This window comes from Trichomycterus rosablanca, chromosome 16, assembly GCF_030014385.1.
Source record: "Trichomycterus rosablanca isolate fTriRos1 chromosome 16, fTriRos1.hap1, whole genome shotgun sequence".
Lineage (NCBI taxonomy): Eukaryota > Metazoa > Chordata > Actinopteri > Siluriformes > Trichomycteridae > Trichomycterus > Trichomycterus rosablanca.
The window spans coordinates 29301115-29326527 of record NC_086003.1 but is presented as its reverse complement, the minus strand read 5'-3'; the positions used below and the strand labels follow the sequence as shown (position 1 = coordinate 29326527).

The following is a 25413-nucleotide window of genomic DNA, read 5'->3' as shown; positions in this document are numbered from 1 at the left end:
CTAATTAATGAAATGGTGGCGATCTGGTTCTACTGTGGTTTACAAGATGTATCAGAAAGCCTCCACAAGGGGGAGCTCATGTTCAAGTTCATATTTTTATGCCTGTTAACATTCGTTCGTTTAATCATTCATATTTTTCTCTGCGACCCATTTTTGGTCATTTGGCCCAGGTAGGAGGGTGTAGGGGGGGGTGTTCATTTAAAAACTCTTTATATTAGGCAGTGTTATACTCACTTTGTGAACCGAAAGCTGTCCTGGAACAGTGGTCTCGATGTTGCCCCCGGCCTCGGAGGCCAGATCCACCACCACGGAGCCGTCCTTCATGCTCTCCACCATATCCTTAGTAATCAGAATCGGAGCCTTACGACCTGCACGACGACACACAGAATCCAGAGACGGTAACGGAACCGGATTCGAACGCTGCACTTCCAAAAGCACGTGGACGTAGGGCTGGGCGATTTTTCACGATTAATCGGGTTAATTCGCGTGAACGTTTTCACCCGATGTTAGAATGTGACAATCGCGATTGTTTACATACTTACATTTTAATTAAAATACCAACATGTCACGAGGCGGAAACTGACCAGACGCCCGCGGAATATAAATCAGGGAAAGTTTAATATAAAAAGGGCAAAACAGGGTACAAAATCAGGTAGAGTCCAAAACCAGCGAAAACCAAGACAACAAGGATTCTACACGGTAACGGTTAGATTCAGTAATAAGGAGCGCAAACACGATCGGCAAAACGAGACACAAACAGTTTAATTAAGATTCACTGAATCAAACACCGCTGAACTGAATCAAAATACGGAGCCGATGAGCGCGATCAGGATTGGCTGGAAAATAACGAATTACATTTACTCGCGTTACTGTAATTGCACTTTTTAAAGTAGATTTTACAGCCAGTAATTTTACTTTTACTTAAGTAAGTTTTGAACTAAGAATTGTAATCCGCTACATTTTAAATCACATCCGTCACGGAGTAAAATAATCGCGTCTGGGAAACTGCGGCAGTGAATTCTGCGATAGGGAGTCGGATCTTTTGTCTCGGCTCCTTTTAAAGAGCCGTATGTATGTAACGACTCCCAAATGCGCGAATCGGTTCCTTTATTTTGGCTTAAAGGGCCGTCCAATAGAATCGAATCATTCTACGACACATAATAGTGGTTAACACAGTTTGAAGGTTTTATGGGACTAAAATGACACATTACACATCCTTACATGTTTAATATGTTGTATCCACCCCCCAAATCACAAGAGGACAAAATCAAAGCTGAGCTGAGTGATCACTTGATGCCCCCCGCCCCCCCCCCCCAGTGTAGATACTGGTACAGACTCACTCAGTGGTGGAAACAGCACAGTACAGTACAGGCTCGTGTTCCTTTTAAGAAACCTGTAAATAACTTTTTGTAGTTTTTTGTAAGGAGGTTCTGCTGAACATTATTTAAAATAAAAGTTGTTTGTGAGCTATTCTTAGATATAGATAGATAAGGATATAGATCATTTAGATCTATTTTGTTTTAATTATTGTGATATTGTTATAGTTATAAAGTTTGAGTCCCTTAAAAGGATAATTATAGGTGGTGCTGTTACTATTATTGCACTTCCGCAGCCTTTAATTACAATGCAAAAAAAGACATTTGAGTCTTATTTTAATTGCATTATACAAGAACAAAAAAAATCGTAATCGACAATCGGGTATAATTTTAAAATAATCCAGATTTTTTTTTTTTTTTTTTGCAAAATCGCCCAGCCCTACGTGGACGCACTTTGATTTATTAAGGTCGGGTGTTTTCTAGGTGTCTCTAGCTCGTCGCGTACCAAACGGCGCTCTCTTCTCCCGAATATAAACGCTGAAGTGAAGAGCGAGCCTCGCGCCCCCTAACATGGTACGAGCGTGGAGGTGCCACGCCTCGCAGATGTTGTTTGTTTTGCTATCGTCAAGCTCTGTTAACAAGAGCGCGCATGTTTGTGCGAGTCTGCTGGGTTCAGTTCAACAACAAGAAACACATTGGGGGACGTCAGCGCCGGCTGTTAATAGGGCTGCGGGATGCGTGTCTAGTGTGTTTGGTGGTGCAGGACGGCTTGCTGATGCCTGCGGCGTGCACACTTGGGTAGAAAAAGGCGAGAGGGTGCGGTTTCGGGGACATAATCACCCCAAAATGTAATAACATTTGAACAGAGGAGGTCTTAGGCTCGTTTCAAGGGCACAACAGCAACTTCTCACCTCATGAGTTTATTTAAATGCATTACTGTACATCTCCCACAGAATATCCCCAATTGACCCCCCCCCCCCCCCCCCCAATTTTCTCCCCTAATTTAGTCGTATCCGATTACCCTGACTGCGTTACGCTTCACCTCCACAGCCGACTTGAGGAGCTTCGCAACTGACACACGCCCCCTCCGACACGTCTGCAGTACCGTCTGCATCTTTTCACCTGCGAGTCGAGTTCATACGCGGATCAGCTTTGAGCGCGGAGACCCACACCCCGATCAGCATTATTCCCCAGCCAGCCAGCCGAGGTCGTAATTGCACCAGTTATGAGGAACACTGGTCCCGACAGCCGGACGGCAGAGCCGAGATTCGATACGATGTGTTCGGGATCCCAGCTCTGGTGTGCTAGCGTGTTTTTACCGCTGCGCCACCTGCGCGGCTAGTTCGGATCCAATTTGACGCATCATGCAACAAAACTACATTTTCATTTATTATTATTTATTAGTTTGGGTTTAACGCCAATTTATACACATAACTGTTATTTAAGAGCATGATCACTGTTGTATTTAGTCCAGCTTATTATTATTTAACTCTATTTGGGACTATTTTATATCTTTATTTTATTTTAATAAGGAGGAATATCTGTTATAAGCTAGATAACAATAATAATAATCACCTCGGACAGCCGTTGAAGGGCAAACCTGGAATCGAGAGAGCTAAGGACCTTTGCTCAAGGGACCAACAGTGCTGGGATTCTAACCCACAACCTTCCAGTTGGTAACCCACAGCTCTACCCACTAGGCTACCGCTGTACTATGGTATTTTGTCCACACCCTGCATCTCTACTCCACCCTCCTTACCCCAATCTTACTTCTTTGGTTACATTCATGACAGTACAGTGGTTATATAAAACACAGTCATGGACAATTTAGTATCTCCAGTTCACCTCACTTGCACGTCTTTGGACTGCGGAAGGAAACCAGAGCACCCAGAGGAAACCCACCGAGCCACCGTGTCACCCTTATAAGGGTTAAAGGGAATCTGGGTCACATGACTCGTTCTCTCACCGGGAATGAGGGCGGTGCTGATGAGGATGTCGATATCCAAACACTGCTTGGCGAACAGCTTCATCTCGGCCTCGATGAACTCCTTGCTCATCTCCTTGGCGTAGCCGCCCTGGCCCTCTCCGGACTCCTTAAAGTCCACCTCCAGCGGCTCGGCCCCGAGAGACTTGAACTGCTCCAAAGCTGCGGCTCTGCCAGGGTGTAAGCGGAGGCAAACATGGTCAAACATCAGATCAACATGTGTCGTACACACACGGCTCTTTGTACCAGTTCAGGTACAGTGGATGGGAGGCTTGGAAGCCAGGCTGTTATATAACTAGTGCAATTCTGCCACCTAGTGGCTGTGCTGCAGAAGCGCTGCACATTTAAACTGCAGAATAAAAATCAACATTTCATTTTTAAGTCACACTGCTAAGAATTTTATAGTAGAATCTAAATCAACGGAATATTAAAATATGCAAATATTTAATAGTTGTAACCCACATCTGTTCTGCAGAGAACCTTTTCATTGACAGATTTATCAGCTGTACTCACCTGGTGTCGAATCCCCTCACGATGGCCCCCATAGATCTGGCCGTGCCTGCCGCAGCCAGACCGGCTACACCGCCTCCGATGATGAGCACCTAACAGGGCCGTGATGGAACAGGTTCACAAACGAAACCATGACCTGCCATCGTAAACACACACATCCTAGATACGGCGGGTACCTCACCTTAGCGGGAGGCACTTTCCCTGCAGCGGTGATCTGACCGGTGAAGAATCGGCCGAAATTGTTGGCGGCCAGAACCACGGCTTTATAACTGTTCACACGCACACAGAGGTTTATTCATTACACACGGATCAAACCTGCCCAAACCCGACAGGACCCTAAATATTATTCTAACCTAAAGCAGCAGCATGAGAAAAACAAGCACCGGTAGGCTGAGGTCACATGATATGCGGCAAAAATCGCTTTTGGAGAGGTGCGGTGCCGCTTACCATGTCGCTGTGCACATTTACTGCTTGGATGCTGGGTTTTTACAGCTCGCCGCTGACCTTTTCAGCACCACTGATCAGATAATTCGTCAATATGACACATTTGCGTCATTTAGAACAGCGTTTCCAACCTTTTTGGCACCACGGACCAGTTTCATATAAGATATAATTTCACAGAACGACGGGGAGGGGAGGATTTAACAATATTGCTCACAAACGGTGTAAAATGAGCTCTTTTTTTCGCTGCTTCCACCTAGGGGTGACGACAAGACAATAACTGCTTTTCTAGCGGTCTCTAATTATTCACTTTGTGTGCGGCCCGGTAATAAATGACCCACGGACCGCTGGTTGGGGACCTCTGATTGAGCAGACGCAAATTATAATTCCTATTGAATACAATTCAAGCATTTGAGGTTTAAGGGCCGCATTCAGGGGCCCAACAGTGGCAACCGTGTCATAGTGGGGTTCCCGAATACTGGTCAGGTACCACTGAGCTACCAGATGCACCGACACGCAGAGCACAGGACCAGTTTATAACGTTTTATTCCAATTTAAATTAGAACCAAACTAAGTGAGGGAGGGTTTGAATTATCGATGGCAATCCAACGTTTCCTGACCCTGGAAACGCTGGTTGTAGCTTCGTAGCTCTTTAATGAGATTAAATGCGCATCATGAAGCCACGACGTCTTTATCTGCTCACGCGGCAGAGCGTTCTGCGTACTGCAAGTCCATATTTTGGAACGTTTTGATGCTCGCGGCTCAGCGGCGCCTCCAGCAGGAAGCCGTTTCGCTGTGTATTACATCACAGGTGTAAACAAAACACGCCCAGCCTGATTGTAAACCTGCCTAATGCTCAGTGATTAGGGTAGAGCACTAGTAATCGGAAGCCCCACATGTACCAGCTTGCCACTGTTGGACCCTTGAGCAGGGCCCTTAACCCTCAATTGTATAGTTTTGATTGTAAGTCACTTCGGCTGAGGTCTCATTTATAAGCAAAAAGATGAAAAGAAAAAGCCAATAGGAGCCACTGATGTGTTGGGGTATTCTCTCGGCCTCTCCGTGCGCAATACAGCTCTCTTATAACAACAGCGGAGAGGTGTGTGATAACTTAAGCTCTCCTTGGCCAGCACAAGCGGTGAGAGTATTTTACAGGGGAATCGGCTATGACTAGACTGGATGAAGTTTGGGGAATATATATACGCCAATAGGGCGTCTACATACGGAACAGACAAACATACCCGGCGATGTTGGCCATGGAGCTGAGGGCATCATAGCCCTGGGCGATGGTAACACGGGGCACCTGGTCCATAGCCAGAACGGTGGCGTTGCGCTTGGCCAGTCGGTCCATCAGCTCCGGGTTCTGAGCCGGGTAGATGAAACTCACCAGCGTGGCGCCTTCCCTCATCAGGTCGGTCTCGTGCGCGCCCAGAGCTGGGTTCAGCATGGGGGCGCGAACCTGCCACGGGTACAGGAAAGAAAAACGCCACAATTCAAGAACCATCAACCAATCGAATCACTTCGTTTTCATGTGTGTGTGTGTGTGGCAGGAAGAAAGATCCGGACAAACTGCAAACAAAGGCAAGAATCGAACCCAGTTCTGCAGGTCTCCGGAGATGTACGGCACCCACCCACCTCAACGTACTCACTCAACCTCCTCACCTCACCCCACCCACGAGCAGCCAATCCACCCTCAGACTTTTTAACATTGAAGGAAAACTACACGAGCAGATACACATAGCTAGCAAAAGCGAGAATCGAACCCAGTTCCGCGGGTCTCCGGAGCCGTACGGCACCCACGATACCAGCCGAGTCGCCCCACCACACACAATTCGAGCCTCTCAATAAGGAGGGCACTCGATCATAGATGACTTGTGCTTTCTAGCCTCAGATTAGCAATGGGATCGCTCATCACTGCTGCAACCGCGACCTCTGCAGGCTGCCCGAGGTACTGCACAGAGAGGATGAATAATGGATAGCAGTGCCTGACTCTGTACGCTATACTGATCCCTGTGTGAACCCGTCTGTGAACACATCACAGGGGGTGTGTTAGGTAAGGCTCTACCCAGTCAGCTGGGGAATTGGAGATGACCAAATTGGGAGAAAAAGTGGACATTAGTGCGGCAGGAGGAAACACGTGCCGACCGCTCACCTTGAGCACGATGTCGGAGGCGAGGACGTCCTTCACGCTCTTCACCGTGGCTCCGGCCTTGGCGTACATCTCGTCGGGGAACTTGGCGGACTCTCCGGCCCCCGACTCCACCACCACGTTGAAGCCCTGTTTGATGAGGGCGTCCACGCCCGCCGGCGAGAGCGCCACCCGCAGCTCATTCTCGAAGATCTCCTTAGGAACGCCGACCGTTAACCGTTTGTACGGGATTCCTACAGAAACAAGAGAAAAATTGAGACAGATTCAAATGAGGTGCCAAGAGGTGCAGCTTTATCCTGGTCAGGGTCACGGTGGGTCTGATTCACCAGGCGAAAGGCAGGGAACACCCCAGACAGGTTGCCAGTCCATTAAAGGGCACACATACTGTACATACACACACACTCAGACTAGGAAACCTATATGGATGCAAGGAGAACATGCAAATGCTCCATCCTTCTACTTGAGCATCATGCTTTTGATTTCATTATATTTTCATCATGGGTAACAGGGGGTCTGGTCACATCGGGAAACACTGGACGTCCGTGTGTCTGCGCAGACGCCTGGTCAGCTGATAGCTCCGCTGAGACTCATGTTCATACTGCAGAATGAGGGTCGTGGTGGGTCTGACTCAATGGGTGAAAGGCGAAACCGGAGCACCCGTAGGAAACCCACACAGAAATGACTGCACCACCGTGATGCCCCTCGTTCTAATTCATTTTCACAGGCATGGGTAACAGGGGGGTCTGGCTCTATTGGGAAACACTGGACGCAGGGCAGGAATACCCTGGATAGGGCGCCAAGCGTCCGTGTGTCTGCGCAGACGCCCGGTCGGCCGATAGCCCTGCTGAGAGTCCAAACCCCACGCTGAGAAATCAATCAGCTTTAACAGACGGTTGGTTTTATTATAAGGACGTGTCATTTATTTATTTGGATTTTAATGCCATGTTAAACACGCGTGTCATTTAATGCTTATTTTATCTTGTCTTTATAATTTGGGCTGTTTTTTTATTTTATTTTTAATAGGATGCACAATAGAGCCGTAGCGATTCAAGAACGTGTCGATTCTACTTGATATTTAAGAAGCACTAGTACAACACAAAGTGCCCCGACAGTCCTGAAATAAAAATAAACTCTGATTTTATGAGGTCCTTGTGCTCCAAAGGCAAGAAGTTTAGGACATCCTACTCACACAGTCACGTCTCTCATGGCTTAATTGTAGTTTAAAGGTCGCGGATTACAATAAAGCCATAAAAAGAAAGCAGGACAGAGGGAAGCCCACATGATGCCTACAAGTTCCTGTAACTATCGTGAGCATTTCAGCAGAAGACTAGATATTCAGGGACGGGTAGTTACTGGTCACACAAGATTCACCAGCTCAAAGTTCAATGTTAAACCCCCATCACGACCAGTTTTGTGTCCCTAGTTCACCTCACTCGCACGTCCGGAGCTCACGATTGCACATTTTAAACCAACTCCAGACTTTATTATTAATGACTCTTTATTTAATTTATTTACTGTGGACGCATGTGTGGTGCTGTGGTAATTCACACCAGTCAACCACCACTATTAGACACTCCTACCTAGTCGGTCCACCTTGTAGATGTAAAGTCAGAGACGATCGCTCATCTATTGCTGCTGTTTGAGTCGCTCATCTTCTAGACCTTCATCAGTGGTCACAGGACGCCGCCCACGGGGCGCTGTTGGCTGGTGGACTATACTCAGTCCAGCAGTGACGGTGAGCAGCACAACACACACTAACACACCAGCACCATGTCAGTGTCACTGCAGTGCTGAGAATCATCCACCACCTAAATAATACCTGCTCTGTGGGGGTCCTGACCATTGAAGAACAGCGTGAAAGGGGGTAACAAAGCATGCAGAGAAATAGATGGACTACAGTCAGTAATTGTAGAACTACAAAGTGCTCCTATATGGTAAGTGGAGCTGATAAAATGGACAGTGAGTCTAATGCATGATGACATGCCGGCTAGCTGTCAATGCCAAGATGACAAGAACGTCTCTACACTCGCAGCTAATATTGCATGAACAAATAGTGTTGAAATGACAAACATGTTTAAACATGAACAAAGTGACAAAAATAAACACTGACTGACTGTACGCCGGGACACAAAGCAAGCATGTAGCTCACAGCACGGCTTAGGGCGCTAAAAAAACTAGAATAACGAGCCCAGCCGTTCTCCAGCGCAGTTAACCGTTATCCACCTGCGTAATTTGATTAAAGCCGAGCGCTCGCGCCGCCTCTCCGCCTCATTTGTTTGTTTTGAGAGCGGCTTAGTTGCCACGCAGGTTCTCCCAAAGCTCTTCCCAGAAACTAGGAGCAGGCGGACGTTCGCTCTCCCAGGCGCCTTCGCTCTCGGCTCCGACACGACCCTCGACCCACTGCCCGCTGGTATGCGTCCAGAAATAGCCGTACCCAGCTGTCGTGACCATTCCTACCCAGTCGAGATAGCGCCAGCCATTAATGGGCGCGCACGAGCGTGCGGTTCAGAGAGAGTGCGGTGCGTTCGTTCGTCCGGAGCCGGGAGGCACGCCGGCGCAGGTCACGGAGGCCGAGCGGGTGCAGGGGCGGGGGGAACGGGACACGGTGACCTTGTGCAACCTAAAACTGTACGTTATACAAACGTCTGCGCCCGTGAACGCTGCGTAGAGGTCGGTGCAGGAGCAGAACTACACAAATAGAACTACCTGCGTCTGAGACAGCAAGAATTTAGGACGCTGAAACATAATCACACCTGTTAGTACTTCTAACCGTGTCTAATCTTACTGAACTGATTAATTTTATTATTTTCCTGACATGACACCACTTCTGACTGGGACTTCTATGAGCAAACTAGCAAAACTAAACTTTTTGATGCACATCAAACGAAGAACAGTATTAAACTGAATTTTTTAAGACATGGCAACCCTTTTAGACGGCACTTGGCAATAAAACATTCAAATTACAGGTCATAAATTACACCTGCACCCTTTAAACTCCTCCACAACGGGCACACGCAACCTTTCAGACATTGGCACAATGCGGCATCACATAGATCTGCGTCTAGAACCCAAATTAGCAGCCGTAAAAAAGGAACCAAACTTAAAAGAGGAACCCATCCAGAGCTCATATGCATAACACACACACACACACACGATACTCATCGTCATGTCATTCAGCTTTTACCTGGGCTAGCGGAGCGGGCAAGGGCCTGGTGGCTCCTAAAGAAGCGCGCACATGGCGTCCTGACCGTCCGGACCAAGCCCAGCCCAGTGAAGTGGGGGCTGGCGCAGCTGCTGGCAACCACGCGCAGAACACTCGCCATCGGAGACACGAGGAGGAGCTGGGCACCCTGGACGACCCTCCTCCTGTACACAGGGACACACAGAAGAAAATGCTCTCAGAGACCACAGAGCTATCCCAGCATGCCCCGCATGCTCCCACTAACCCCGGCTCAGCTGATCCACCCAGAGGTCAAACGCATTCATATAAAAAAAAAAAAGTCATTCAACAACACGTGTCCGCTCACACCGGGGTCGGGGTTACATGCATGTCCTTGTGCAAGCGAGTGTGGAAGAACTCAGCAGGTGACACTGTTTGCTTGTCAAGTTTTGGTACAGTCAGTAATGGTATAAAAACAATAATAAAAAAAAAAAAACATGAACATTTCGCCTACAAGGACAAACCGTGAGAAACACAGACATGTGCAGAGCTGTAGTGTGTGTGTGAGTGTGAGTGAGTGTGAGTGTGAGTGTGAGTGTGAGTGTGAGTGTGAGTGTGTGTGTGTGTGTGTGTGTGTGTATTTGGACACCGGACCATATACTGACCATGACATCCCATGTCAAAAACAAATGACATTAAAACAGTGTGACCTCTGGGTGATCTTTCTACCTAGAACAGCAGTCGCCACTCTTCTGAGAAGGCTGTCTGTGGGGATTTGTGCCCATTTAATCAGAAGAGGACAGTATTTGTATGGCTGGGCACTGATGTCGGTGTTCTGGGTTATTCCAAAGTGGGGCTAAGGTCAGGACTTTTTAAATCGAGCTTTTCTTCATGTCTTTATAGAGTTTGCTTTGTGCACATTGGAGGGGCCTTCCCTAAACTGTTGCTGCAAAGTTGGAAGCATATCCTATAGTAGTCAAGAAAGAATTAATTAACACAAGAGGCAGCTTTAGAGACGATTCCAACTCTTTTATATATTTAATCTGTTACTTTATACTGAGTAATGAATTCAAGCTGTTAGATCAGTGATCAGGGTTGCAGTGGATCCAAAGCTTTCTGCATGAACACGGTGCAAAGTTCATACAAGACACCCATCAATGACAAAGGGTTTCCATCACTCATTTGTTTGTTTTAACATGTCAAACATCTTTGTTGTCTTTAATTCGATTGTTTACTACTTATTAAGTGATAATTAAAACTTTTATTTGTTAAATTATAAGTGTATAAACTTAAATCGCACTAAAACTAATCCAATTCTTTAAGAACATCAATTACAGTTAGCCAACAAGTCATTCAAACGGGCTGTATCCCAAACCGCACATGGACCACTCCGGAGTGAACTTGAACTCGATGATTTAAAGTTTAATCATGCGCTCATTATGCAGCCTATCACGTAATGTACATTCGATTTGGGACGCAACCAACCGGTCCAGCTGGCAGCAAAGTGTTACGCCGCGATTCATTTTGACCTTGACCGATTTCACACATTTGTGCAAAGTGAAGTAAAACTTTAAGAAGCCTTAAAATCAGTTTATTAAGATGTTAATGCATTTTTATAGTCACTCGTATTAGAGGCGATTTGTTTGTTCGTTTTGCACATTCGTCCAAAGCTGCAGACTAGCTTGCTAACCTGCTAACTAAGACAGTAATCCAAGGAGCATCTGTGCACCGAGCTTAAAGGCACTAATTTAAATATTTCTCATCAGTCTGATAAGTTCTAAGTGCTAAGAAGCAAAAGCGAGAAATAAAATCAGCAGCGTTTGCTTAACGGAGGCGGGAATGAGGGACTAACCTTTACTGCGGCACACACAGCAGAACAGAGCAGCCTAACCTGCTAGGCTGAAGTAACGGCTATATCACTGCGCCTCTCGACACCTGATTGGCTAAGAGCGCCTGGTTTGTTTTTATAGCTGCGCCCCCTCGAGGCCTTAACTTACATAACAGCGTGAACGATTAATTCTCTTTAATGTAAATGAACAAAAATCAAACCATAATGACTAAATTATGAGAAATAAACTCTCATTATTTATATTTTAAGTGTAAGAATGAATAAATGAGTTTGCGCAGGAGTAAAAACAACATGTTTAGAACTACCGTTGGCGCTTCATGTTGCCATATCACCCACAAATCCCTCCTTTTTACTAGCAACAATAAAATTAATTCAGTAATTTTATACTTTATATAAAGAAATTATCAATGTTTATACACCGATGAGGCATAACATTATAACCACCTCATTGTTTCTACATCTGCTCCACTTACCATATAGGAGCACTTACTGACTGTAGTCCATCTGTTTCTCTGCATGCTTTGTTTGCCCCTATCACCCTGTTCTTCAATTGTCAGGACCCCCACAGAGCAGGTATTATTTAGGTGGTGGATGATTCTCAGCACTGTATTAGACACTCCTACCTAGTCGGTCCACCTTGTAGATGTAAAGTCAGAGACGATCGCTCATCTATTGCTGCTGTTTGAGTCAGTCATCTTCTAGACCGACTAGCTTCTAGCTGTTGGCTGGATATTTTTTGGTTGGTGGACGATTCTCAGTCGAGCAGTGACAGTGAGGTGTTTCAAAACTCCAGCAGTGCTGCTGTGTCTGATCCACTCATACCAGCACAACACACACTAACACACCACCACCATGTCAGTGTCACTGCAGTGCTGAGAATGATCCACCACCTAAATAATACCTGCTCTGTGGGGGTCCTGTGGGGGTCCTGAGCATTGAAGAACAGAGTGAAAGGAGGTTAAAAAAGTATGCAGAGAAACAGATGGACTACAGTCAGTAATTGTAGAACTACAAAGTGCTTCTATATGGTAAGTGGAGCTGATAAAATGGACAGTGAGTGTAGAAACAAGGAGGTGGTTTTAATGTTATGGCTGATCGGTGTATATTTGTGTTTTAAACAAGACAATTATGAATTTAAAACCTTTGTACTACATTCTGAATTAACGTTACTTTTCTTGTACTAGACCGGTTGAAAGAACAGAAACTGGTTAGCATCACATAGTCTCACCCTCGGTAATAAAGTTCATATACAGTCATAAATAGTCAAAAAAGAGTACTGACAGCTTGTAAGAAGTGCCAATACTTAAGAAAAAGTCACGGTATGCCAAAGAGTAAAATGTAGAAGTGCTGGTAGTGCATTTGAGTCAGTACCAGCCCACTTCAAGCACTGATATTACCACTATATACTTAAAAATGTCATATTGCATCCTATTTTGGAAGATGTGCCTTACCAAACACTATTATATTCACTCCCCAGGGAGGACAAGGTGTTTCCAGACCATTTTAAGTGTGTATGGGTATGTACTGTATATGTCTTGCAGAACCTGGGGCTTCTTTCCTGCATAGCAACCCCTAAGCTGGCGTAGCTGGCAGAGTGGGACCTAAGGACCGGGGTTCACTGTTCATTGTTGTTCATGTTGGATTCGTTGCTCTAAATGAGTCCCTAGGTGAATGAAAGAGTCATTTGATGTGAATAAAGTGAATAAAACATTAACAGCGGTTCATGTGGCACAGCAGATTAATTCGCTGCTCTATCCTTGCATTGTCACCAGGCTTGTCTGGCACTCTACCTTATATTTCTGATATAGGAAAGGAAAGCATTAACAAACTCAGTCATTTATGAGCAACCCTATACAAGCGTGGCCACAGGTGCTAGACTGGCCTGTCTGCAGTCCAAAAATGCTTTTCTTTTCAGAACATGTGGTGCATTATAAATATATGATATAAAACTGTGGATTAAGCAGCTGAAGTGGAAAAAATCCAGTTTTACAACTCATTTGTTCCTAAACTATTATAGATCTGACACTAGTTCCTCACAGTGTTGAAGGTAGCAGGTATGATCGAGCATAAAGACCTGAGTAACTTTAATAAGGTCCGAATCGTTATGGCCAGAAGTATCAATAAAACTGCAATAATGTTTACAGACTGTCGTGCACAACCTACGAACAACCAACAGGTTGTGTGGCACCCAGAACTCATTCATGTTGAGGATATGAAGGCTGTGACGTCCACCAGAAGATCTAGTAGATTAGTGGATCAAACAGCAGATCATTTTATTCTTGGTGATGAAGTGAACGTGTCACAACTTACTGACCAGCCCATCTACAGTGGGCATGCAGGCATCGGAACCCAAATTCTTACACATGAAAGCCATATTGAAATTCCTTGGGCAATTGATGTTCATGGCTAAAATATGTGAATGTGTTTACCCTAAAGCTACCCTAGTTCCTTTTTGGAAAACCAAATATTGTTAAACGTTAACGGCTTGTGAAACTGTCTTCAGATACCGTGATATGTGTTCACCACGTCACCCAACCAAAAAATGTGGGTCGGGTTTCATTCCTCTCTCTCCCATTTGCACCCCATTCCCACCCACACCGAGCAGAGCACTGAAGTTTGCTTCATGTGCCACACCGAATTCCAAAAGCGTCTTAATGTGAAGCAGAAGCTGCGTTCCTCCTCCTGCAGCTCCAGAGCCGAGCCATGTTTTGACCGGGGGTTTGATCGCACTTGTTTTGAGGAATGACTCGTTTGTGGATAGTCCTGGTCGGACTCGTCTTGTGGAGCTGCAGCACGGCGCTGTCAGCGAGAACGGGCAAGAACAGACAGCGGCCCAAGGTGAGGGATGAACCTGCGGGCCAAACAGAGCATGTCAGGGCACACGGGGGTGGCGAGAGGGAAGCTGGAAGGGGCTCAGAGACAGATTTTTTGGCTGATTTTGCCGGGAAAAAGAGACTATGGGTGATCGCCGCACCATCGCACGCCGACGACTACCTGCGAATGATGGAGAAACAGATCGAGGAGTCGGAAGGGCTGAACTGTCGACTTGCAGACAGGGACACGTTAATCGTGACTATCATTCAAAACGCCATGATGGAGGGCAAAATTAAATACACCACCAGGCAGGGACAGGCCACCGAGCAATCTCTGGACTCGGACATGGTCACCAAACTTCTTCATTATCTGGAGCTGGAACACCAGATGTTCTCCATGCTGATTCTGAAGAAGAACCTGAAGGTCGGCGAACGATTTCCGTACCCGGTGAGAGTCGAGGCTGTTCTAGAGGTTATCGATCAGCTCCCAGTGCGAAAGCTGGAAAAAGTCGCGAGAAAAGGCTCGATCCAGAAATGCAAAATCACCAAGAAGAGGTTGATCGCCAAGCCGAATCTTAACGGCGCTAAGATGAAACGCGTGTTCAGCCCACAGAGCCGAGGGAATCTGACGTCCGTCTTCAAAACGCAGCGAGAACCTCTGGATAAAAAAGCAGCCATCAGGAATAAAGTCCAGGACATCCTTAACGGGCGTTCCAGATTCGTCATACGTAAAAACCCATCGAGTTCCAGTACGAGCGGGGAAACGACTGCGATAAAAAACGCCGCCGGGACCGAAAACGTGAAAATCAAATCTGAAAGCCCAGGGAGCAAACACGTCGAGAAGAAAACACACGAAGCAACAGACACCAAACCGGAGCAAACGGTCGATCAGTCGAAATCCAAAAAGAAAGGAAAAGGAAAAAAGAACAGAGACAAGAAGAAGAAAGGGAAACGAGAAGGAAAGTCGCACAGAGACGCCGACGCCAGCGAAAAATCCGCTCTCAAAGAGTTCATGGAGAAGCTCAGAGGCAAAAGAAGACTTCTTGTGAGTGCATATTTTTATAAATGCGTGTTTGAACACATCCAGTTCAACTCAGCTCTTCAAATTTGCTAAAAGGGCAAAAGTATTAGGACGCCCCTTCTAATTATCCAGCATGACTTAATTAAAAAATGACCACAGCCTCAATCAACAGCTTTGGAATGAAGCCATACAAATGGTGTCATATCTCGACTGAACTGAATCGAACAAATTCCCACAGACATACTTCAAAATCTTGTAAGAAGCTTCTCAGAAGAGCGGCTGCTGTTCTAACTAAAAAAGATCACATAGAGGGTCAGTCTATTTTAATAGTGTTAGCTTATGGTCAAGTGTCCAAATACTTTTGGCCCTATAGTTTAGGTGAACACATCACTTCTGCACTTGGATATGCACAGTTACAGTTTGTATGCTAAATTAAATCTGTTGCACAAAGGTTTGGACACCCCTTTAAATTCCATGTTCTTTGATTGAAAATAAATGAAGAATACGGAGCCACAGGGCAGACAGGGCGTGGCACCACGACCCTTTAATTTTGGCTCATTATTTTAACTCAAACCCGGATTCATCTCTGAATATCACGTTCCCACAACTTACTAAGTGATCGTGTATTATTTTGATTTATACAGGATGTCACCAGCGGGGCTCCGTAACCCTTTCCTGCACATTTTAATGCACAATTATTTACACAGTTTATTTGCTAAATGTTAAAAATAATAATTTATCAAATATTAGATGATCTAAAACGCCAGTCACATTAGGTGTTCAATTTAGCAAATAACCCATAATTAAACAGTAGTTTATAATATTATAATATTAAATAATAATTTTAAATAATTAATTATTTAATTGATAATAAAAATAAATGATAAAAAATAATTAAATAATTAATAACAATTATAATAATAATCATATATTTATAAATCATGATAACAATTAAATAATAATTATTAATAATTAATTAATAAAATAATGATAATAAAAATAAATGATAAATAAATAATAAAATAAATGATAAAAATAACTAAATAATAAATAATAATTAATAACAATAATAATTCTAATAACAGTAATAATAATAATATAACAATAATAATAACAACAACAATAATAATAATAATAATGATGATAATAATGATGATAATAATGATAATAATAATAATAATGATAATAATGATAATAATAATAATAATAATGATGATAATAATAATAATAACAATAATAAAAATAATAATAACAATTACAATAATAATAATATTATTAATAATAATAATAATAATAATAATAATGATAATAATAATAATAATAATATTAATAATAATAATAATAATAACAATAACAATAACAATAATAATATTAATAATATTAATAATAATTAAAACATGCAGAAAAAAGCCACATTTAAGATGATTTACACAGTAACACATCTCTATTCAGAAGGTTGAAATGGAATGTAACTAGAGGTGTCAAACTATTGCACAACAGTTCAAACTCTTCAACTGGTCCACACGTGCAAAACCACGTTCCAGTCTGAACATGTGGAGGCACCAAACCCGAAAATTTATCACCCATGAAAAAACAATAAACGACAGACTTTCATGTTTCCCTCAACTGAAGGAAAAATCCTCACATGATCTGCACATTTTAAATCTCATTTCTAATCATATTAGTTTTACATTGCTGAATTTGAAGCTGATATGTGGCCAAAAGTATCTGGACACCTGACCATGAGCTTGTCAGACATCCTGTTTCGAAAACAAATGGTATTAAAACAGACCGACCCTGTGTGTGATCTTTTCAGCTAGAACAACAGCCGCTCTTCTGAGAAGGCTTCTCACAAGACTTTGTAGTATGTCTGTGGAAATTTGTGCCCATTCAGTCTTGTATGGCTGGCCACTGGTAGGACACTGGCGTTTCTTTAAATCGAGCTTTTCTTCATGTCTTTATAGAGCTTGCTCGTGCTGGAACTGAAGAGGACCTTCCCTAAACTGTTGCTGCAAAGTTGGAAGCATATCATTTCCTTTATAGAATTCATTTATCAGCAACTGTTGTGCCCAAAACACAAGAATTCAATATTTAGAATGGGCGTCCCAATACTTTTGTCCATATAGAGCACCCAACATGCTCAATAAGCCCAAGGGGGCAGAAGTTTGTCCATTCAATATGACCAAGGGCCGGGTTGGTCAGGGTTGTGGTGCCACCTGGAGACACTGGGTGCAGGGCAGGAATACACACCACACCGATCTGTCGCTCACACACACACTCACTCGCTCACTCACTCATGTTTACTTACTTACGAGATGAGCGATTTAGAGCAAGTTGAAATGGGGAAGTATGTATGTAAAAAGGGAAGAGACTGGAGTTCAAGAGGAAGCCGTAATTAACACAAAAAGAACATGCAAAACTCCTGACAGACACTGACCGGAGGCAGGGACCAAACCAGGTCCTCAGGATCCTTGTTGCTGTGCCACATCTTCTCTACCAGTGCTGCCACTGTGCTGCCAGCCCTACAGCGCCGATCCAGAAAAGATTTTAAAGATGATAAAAATGGTTTCAGCATCTCAGATCAACTTTGACCAAATACAGGTCACACATTTAGGGTTAGGGGCCTTGCTTAAGGGCCCAACAATGGCATCCTGGCAGTAGTGAGGCTTGAAACAGCAACCTTCTGAACAATTGTCCAGTAACTCGACCACTGATCTACCACTGCGCTCGTAAATGGAAAGCTTCCGCGGAGACAAGCCATCTACAGCCAGGAGCTACAAACCCTGTTTCCATAAAAGTTGGGACGTTTTTAAAATGCAGTAATATAAATATGTGACGTGTTCATTTCCTTAAATCTTTATTTAACAGATAAAAATAGAAAGAAACAATTTTCAATGTTTTCACTGATCATCATTCTATTCAGTAAATAAAAACAATAAAAAAATAGAATTAGATGCCTGCAACACACTCCAAAAAAGTTACGACGGAGGTGTGTTTACCCCAGTGTTCCGTCAGCGTTCCTGTTAATGAGACGTGAATCTTGAAAAGTGGAATTTTTCTCCATTTTTGCTTAATACGGAACTTCAGCAGCTCATCCGTCCATGCTCGATGCCTGATTCTCCTCTTCATGATGCGACGTACGTTTTCAACAGGAGACAGATCTGGACTGCAGGCAGGCCAGTCAAGCACACGCACACGGTAAAACACACACTAGAACACCTGAGCTGGGATCTCGAATACATCGTATCGAGTCTCAGCTCTGCCTGCCGGCTGGGCTGAGCAGCCACATGAACAACGATTGGACTGTTGTTCATATAGGGGTGGGGTATTAAGCCCGATAGGGTCTCCTCGTAACTGATGCACTACGACCTCTGCTGGCTGATTGATGGTGCCTGCACAGAGGCGGGGAAAGAGTGCTGATCAGGGTGTGTCTCTCCATACACAGTGCTGATCCGCATTAGCACTCGCCTAGTGCACGTGAAAAAATGCATACGGCTGCTGCCCATGTGTCGGAGGGGGCGTGGGTTAGCTTCGTTCTCCTCAATCAGAGCGGGGATCGGCATTGGTGGAGAGAAAGCTTGATGCAATTGGGCAATTGGTAGCGCTAAAGTCGGGAGAAAATGCATAAACAAAATACAAAAAAAATAAAGACTCAAGAAAATTAACACGTCACAGATTCTTCTTTTCACTGCAGTTTACAAAATGTCCCAACTTGGAACTCTGGAAATGTTTGTACAAGACAGAATTTACACAAGACAGGTTTAAACAAGACAAGACCAGCTAAACACACAAGAACAAAGCTAAAGCTAAACACATGAATCAAGAACCAAGGCAAACCAAATCCAACCCAATCAAAATAGTCTCCAGTGCAGGATCCACGGCTACCTCTTAAACGTCCTAAGCATTACCTCTCAGACTAGGTGCAGCTGTGGATACTCAAACCTTAACCTCTAACATGTGCTCCTGGAGAGAGGGGCGTGGCACGTAAACATGGCTTCAGGAGCTCAGAGAGGCTGGACTCGTGACACTGATAACGGTTTGGGTGTAGGGGAAGCGTATGAAGAGGAGGGGGGGGGGGGGTTAGGGCATTAGGTAAGCACGTTCTCATGCTCTATGCCTTTGTTTTTTCCCCCCTGAATGTATTCTTGCACCACCTTGTTGCAAAACTCTAGGGTTAGTCCACTAATGTGTGAACTGCTGCTGTGTAAACGCCACCACACACCTTCACCACATTAACCATCAGTATTGTTTGTGGTCCAGGTCATTTCCTCCTCCAGTGACATGTCGGGTCAGTACATCCAGCAGAGAGACGAGAACGAGCTACACAGTTGTGATCTGGCTTTACGAAAAGTGACCGTTCTGTCCATTTTGGGTTTGGAACGGAACCCCACGCTGCGCCTGCAACACTATCAGCAAGGTAACAGCACATCTGACCTCTGACATCTTTACCCAGTTACATTTACAGTGGGGCCAAAAAGTATTTAGTCAGCCACTGATTGTGCAGGTTCTCCTACTTAGAAAGATGAGAGAGGTCTGTAATTTTCATCATAGGTACACTTCAACTATGAGAGACAAAAATGAGAAAAAATTATCCAGGAAAACAAATTGTAGGATTTTTTAAGAATTTATTTGTAAATTATGGTGGAAAATAAGTATTTGGTCAATAACAAAAGTTCAACTCAATACTTTGTAACATAACCTTGCAATGACAGAGGTGAAACGTTTCCTGTAAGTCTTCAGCAGGTTTGCACACACTGTAGCTGCTATTTTGGCCCATTCCTCCATGCAGATCTCCTCTAGAGCAGTGATGTTTTGGGGCTGTCGCTGGCCAACACGGACTTTCAACTCCCTCCACAAATTTTCTATGGGGTTGAGGTCTGGAGACTGGCTAGGCCACTCCAGGACCTTGAAATGCTTTTTACGGAGCCACTCCTTCGTTGCCCGAGCGGTGTGTTTGGGATCATTGTCATGCTGGAAGACCCAGCCACGTTCCATCTTCAATGCTCTCACTGATGGAAGGAGGTTTTGGCTTAAAATCTCACGATACATGGCCCTGTTCATTCTTCCCTTAACACGGATCAGTCGTCCTGTCCCCTTTGCAGAAAAACAGCCCCAAAGCATGATGTTTCCACCCCATGCTTCACAGTAGGTATGGTGTTTACTCAGCATTCTTCTTCCTCCAAACACGACGAGTTGAGTTTTTACCAAAAAGTTCCATTTTGGTTTCATCTGACCACATGATATTCTCCCAATCCTCTTCTGGATCATCCATATGCTCTCTGGCAAATTTCAGACGGGCCTGGACATGTACTGGCTTAAGCAGGGGGACACGCCTGGCACTGCAGGATTTGAGTCCCTCTCGGCGTAGTGTGTTACTGATGGTAGCCTTTGTTACTTTGGTCCCAGCTCTCTGCAGGTCATTCATCAGGTCCCTCCGTGTAGTTCTGGGATTTTTGCTCACCGTTCTCATGATCATTTTGACCCCACGGGATGAGCTCTTGCGTGGGGCCCCAGATCGAGGGAGATTATCAATGGTCTTGTATGTCTTCCATTTTCTTACAATTGCTCCCACAGTTGATTTATTCACACCAACCTGCTTGCCTATTGTAGATTCACTCTTCCCAGCCTGGTGCAGGTCTACAATTTTCTTCCTGGTGTCCTTCAACAGCTCTTTGGTCTTGGCCATGGTTGAGTTTGGAGTCTGACTGTTTGAGGCTGTGGACAGGTGTCTTTTATACAGCTAACAAGGTCAAACAGGTGCCATTAATACAGGTAACGAGTGGAGGACAGAAGAGCTTCTTAAAGAAGAAGTTACAGGTCTGTGAGAGCCAGAAATCTTGCTTGTTTGTGGGTGACCAAATACTTATTTTCCACCATAATTTACAAATAAATTCTTTAAAAATCCTACAATTTGTTTTTCTCATTTTGTCTCTCATAGTTGAAGTGTACCTATGATGAAAATTACAGACCTCTCTCATCTTTCTAAGTAGGAGAACCTGCACAATCAGTGGCTGACTAAATACTTTTTGGCCCCACTGTACATACATCATATGGAGAAAAGTCGTCCGACACGTGCAGTATCGACCGCTTCTTTTCACCTGCGGGCGGGTTCATACGGAGATCCGTATCGCGCACAGAGAGTCATGTATCCCCTGTCTCACTGTGCAGTACCATGGATCAGCCAGCAGAGGTTGTAAGTGCTTAAATGCGTGATGCTATAAGGAATCCCTCCGGCAACCAACCTGATGGACGAGCCGATCGTCGTCTGTACTGTACAGTCGCCCAACCTGCCGGTAGCAGAGCTGAGATTCGAACTCATGAGTTTGAGATGTCAGTTCTGATTGGCGTGTTTTACCACATTAATAAATGTTATATTTATATATAGAATAATGTTATGCACTGCTCTACAGCCCTACAACCGACCTAATGTAGAGACGCTTCCGCTTCCATGGGTAATTAATATTAATTAATAATTGAATAGCCCGACAGGTTAAATTAAACTTACAAGCACTTTGCTGATTGACTTGAGCTGATGCACATGATGTAGCCATGGTTTAATGCCTAGGAGGTACTGTTAATTATTTTATTTTAGATTCTAAATTAGAAACACTGGTGTTTAACCTTCATGCAGATGGAGATCCGAGACTCGCCTCACTACCGGACAGCGTGAAAAATCCCGACCTGATCGCTCAGATCCGTACAGAATACGGCCTCGCGAATAAAGAGTTCTCCATGATGGTGACGGACTACGACCTGATCCCTGACGTAAGAGAACGTCTGGTTCATCTCAAGGCTAATGCTGGTCAAAATGCTGGTCAAAATATCACACATAAATCACTTTCATCATTTAGTTCTTGCTCGTTTACATCAGTTCTCATGATTTCAGGTCAGGAAGGTGTTCCAGTCACCGACGGATCCACAAACGATCGTGAAATACATCGACAGCTTCGAGTCACGGCAGGCGGAGAAGGAACGGGAAAAGGAAACGTCCGTGAACTGCGGTCCATCTGAGATGGATAGCGAGTCGGAGAACTCACTGCTCAGGTACGTAAACAGCTGCCGATCTGTTGGTTTGGACTGCAGGCAGGCCGGTCAAGCACATGCGCTCTGTGTCTACGAAGCTGCACTGTTGGATTGAGTGCAATTTACAAAATCATAATAAATGTAATCATGTCAATTAAATAAAAATGTAAGAGAATTAAGACATCACACAATTTCACTTTTTTTTTTGACTGAAATGATTGAATTTCCTCGCTCAGGTTTATGTCCAAAAGGAGACTTTTGATCGTGTCTGCGCCCGCTGAGGACGATTATTCCCTCCATCAGCAACTCCAGGCTCTGAATGGACAGGAGTGTCACATGGGTAAGGGTGATACTTACATGGTTCCACGAAGGATGAGTTATCCTGGTATTAAAAAAATTTATCTTCTCCCACTTTTGTAGGAATTCGTCATTTTGCGTCTCTGAAACTGGTGGGCAGAGGAGCCGAGGCATCAGGAACTGTGGAGTTGTTTCCATTAAATGGTACGCTACATAAAAATATACTAATATAATAATACTGCAATGAGGCCAAGCTGTTTTTCAATGGTCAGGACCACCACAGAGCAGGTATTATTTAGGTGGTGGATCATTCTCAGCACTGCAGTGACACTGACATGGTGGTGGTGTGTTAGCGTGTGTTGTGCTGGTATCAGTGGATTTTTAAATACCGTGTCCACTCACTGTCCACTCTATTAGACACTCCTACCTAGTCGGTCCACCTTGTAGATGTAAAGTCAGAGACGATCGCTCATCTATTGCTGCTGTTTGAGTCGGTCATCTTCTAGACCTTCATCAGTGGTCACAGGACGCTGTTGCCTGGATATTTTTTTGGTTGGTGGACTATTCTCAGTCCAGCAGGGACAGTGAGGTGTTTAAAAACTCCAGCAGCGCTGCTGTGTCTGATCCACTCATACCAGCACAACACACACTAACACACCACCACCATGTCAGTGTCACTGCAGTGCTGAGAATCATCCACCGCCTAAATAATACCTGCTCTGTGGGGGTCCTGTGGTGGTCCTGACCATTGAAGAACAGCATGAAAGGGGGCTAACAATGTATGTAGAGAAACAGATGGACTACAGTCAGTAATTGTAGAAATACAAAGTGCTTCTATATGGTAAGTGGAGCTGATAAAATGGACAGTGAATGTAGAAACAAGGAGGTGGTTTTAATGTTATGGCTGATCGGTGTATTATTGACTGCATGTACAAATCACATCCAACTTGACTTTTATCTGGTAGGTAGAAGTCAAAGCGAGAAGGAGACGCTGTCCCATGACGTGGTGAGGAACCTGAGAGATCAGCTCAAGATCAACACCGACTACTTCAGCATGTTGGTGGTCGGCAAGGACGGCGACGTCAAAGCCTGGTTCCCCTCGCCCGTCTGGTCTTTGGCGAACATCTACGACCTGGTGGATTCCATGGAGCTGCGCCAACAGGAAGAGAGACTGCAGCGGACCCTGGGCATTTACTGCCCCGAAGATGGAGCTGGCGCTGGAGGGGGCACCTACCATGGTGGTGGCGGTTACCACGGATACGGAGACGAGACCGAGGACGGTTATCTGTACCGTCGACCAGAGGAATGAGCCTACAAATCAGAGACGCCGCTGACTCCATGAGGAACTGCGCCACCGAGCTTCATTATTTTTTTTGTTTTTGTAATGTCCTTCCCCAAACTGCTTTTAATTAGACAATGCTACCACACTATGGTAAAAACATGAGCTATAGGAATTGTACTAGCTCAGAATTTAAGTTTTAATCCAGTAACGATGTTCCTTAGCATGCGCAGTTGATGCTAACTATAACTGAGGTAAATCCTCATCATCTGGAGTATTTTTTTATGAATTATCAGTAGATCTGAGGTAAATGTTGAGGTTCCGGATTGATTTGTGTAGTTTTTGTTGTTATTGTGTCTTTACATTGTCCACATCAAAGAAAAAAATTAATATGTGCTTGCTAGCTAAATTGTTAGCCTCAGTTATTAGCGAGCTTTTGTTCAGCATTCATATTTCCCACTGCTAGGTGTAATTACAGCATATTTTAACTGTGTAGATTCTGTTTTGTCATTAATTCATCACATATTTTATATTCCTGGTGTTTTAAATTACTATCAGTCTATAGCTACCGTGTGGAACAGAAGAATAGATTAAAATAAAACAACACAGAAATGAATAGAACAAAACATACAAACAAAAAAGATCAGAACAAAACAAACACGCTAACACTAAACCCGCTGTCGTGACACTGATGTCACATGATGTCGTACATAATGTGCTTTATTACCAGTTCCTGTTATTGTCATATATACATTCACTACATGTCATAAAAGCTTCTTAGCATATATAACTTGTTATGGCACCACATATAAACAGAGCTAACATAATCACAGGTTCTCGGAACATAAAACCTAATAATAATAATATAATACTATAATTACTATAATACTATAATTACTATAATAATAAAACCTCACATCAACTGTTTTGATCTGTCATGGCAGTAAATGACATCCTGCATAACAGGTTTATAACATTCTTATGCCAATGTTTTGGTTCTACACTACAGAACCAAAACAGAACAGAACATTATAGCACAGAACAGCACATTATAGAACCTAGAAGAACAGAACAGCACATTGTACAAGCTAGAAGAACAGAACATTGTAGAACTTAGAGGACCAGCACATTATAAAACCAATAATAGTAGCATATTATGAAACAGAACAACAGATTTTAGAACTAAAAACAGCACATGACAGAGTAGATCAGTATAGAACAGCACATTATTAAACAGAACAGCACACTATAGAACAAAAAACAGAACAGAAAATTAGTAAGAGTAGTAAGTGATGTGTCTCCTGATTTCCTGGAGCGTTTAGCTTTAGTTCCAGTCTGAATGGAAACGTCTCTACCAGCGTTAAACACTTAGATAAAGGAATTTGTGCCCACTTCGTTTGCTGGAATTATTCAGGTTTATTCAGATTTCATGATAAGCAACAGTTAAATCCAGCTGAGATTCGAACTCATGAGCTTGAGATGTCAGCACAGGTGGGCTAGTGTGTTTTACCACTGTGCCACCTAAGCGCCCAGCAATTGGAAGTTCTATCTAAACGTTTCTTTATCATATG

At 44.0% G+C, this 25413-nt stretch overlaps 2 protein-coding genes across 2 annotated transcripts in view; one reads left to right on the top strand and one right to left on the bottom strand.

Moving 5' to 3' along the window:
• nnt (nicotinamide nucleotide transhydrogenase) overlaps positions 1-11490 on the bottom strand; it is a 59368-nt gene extending 47878 nt beyond the window's left edge. The window contains exons 1-8 of the mRNA XM_063012014.1: positions 11413-11490; positions 9585-9766; positions 6404-6633; positions 5493-5710; positions 3992-4079; positions 3814-3902; positions 3283-3470; positions 235-368 (exon numbers count right to left, since the gene is read on the bottom strand). Coding sequence (XP_062868084.1) covers positions 235-368; positions 3283-3470; positions 3814-3902; positions 3992-4079; positions 5493-5710; positions 6404-6633; positions 9585-9723 — 1086 coding nt within the window. The 5' untranslated portion in view covers positions 9724-9766; positions 11413-11490. The remainder of the gene's footprint in view (positions 1-234; positions 369-3282; positions 3471-3813; positions 3903-3991; positions 4080-5492; positions 5711-6403; positions 6634-9584; positions 9767-11412) is intronic.
• A 2661-nt stretch (positions 11491-14151) lies between these two features.
• Positions 14152-24161, top strand: ccdc80l2 (coiled-coil domain containing 80 like 2). Its single transcript, XM_063011898.1, has 7 exons — positions 14152-15267; positions 19504-19660; positions 21875-22008; positions 22130-22287; positions 22503-22606; positions 22687-22767; positions 23529-24161. The coding sequence occupies exons 1-7, from the start codon at positions 14152-14154 to the stop codon at positions 23870-23872; spliced, it is 2094 nt and encodes a 697-aa protein (XP_062867968.1). The 3' UTR covers positions 23873-24161.
• The last annotated feature ends 1252 nt before the right edge of the window (positions 24162-25413 follow it).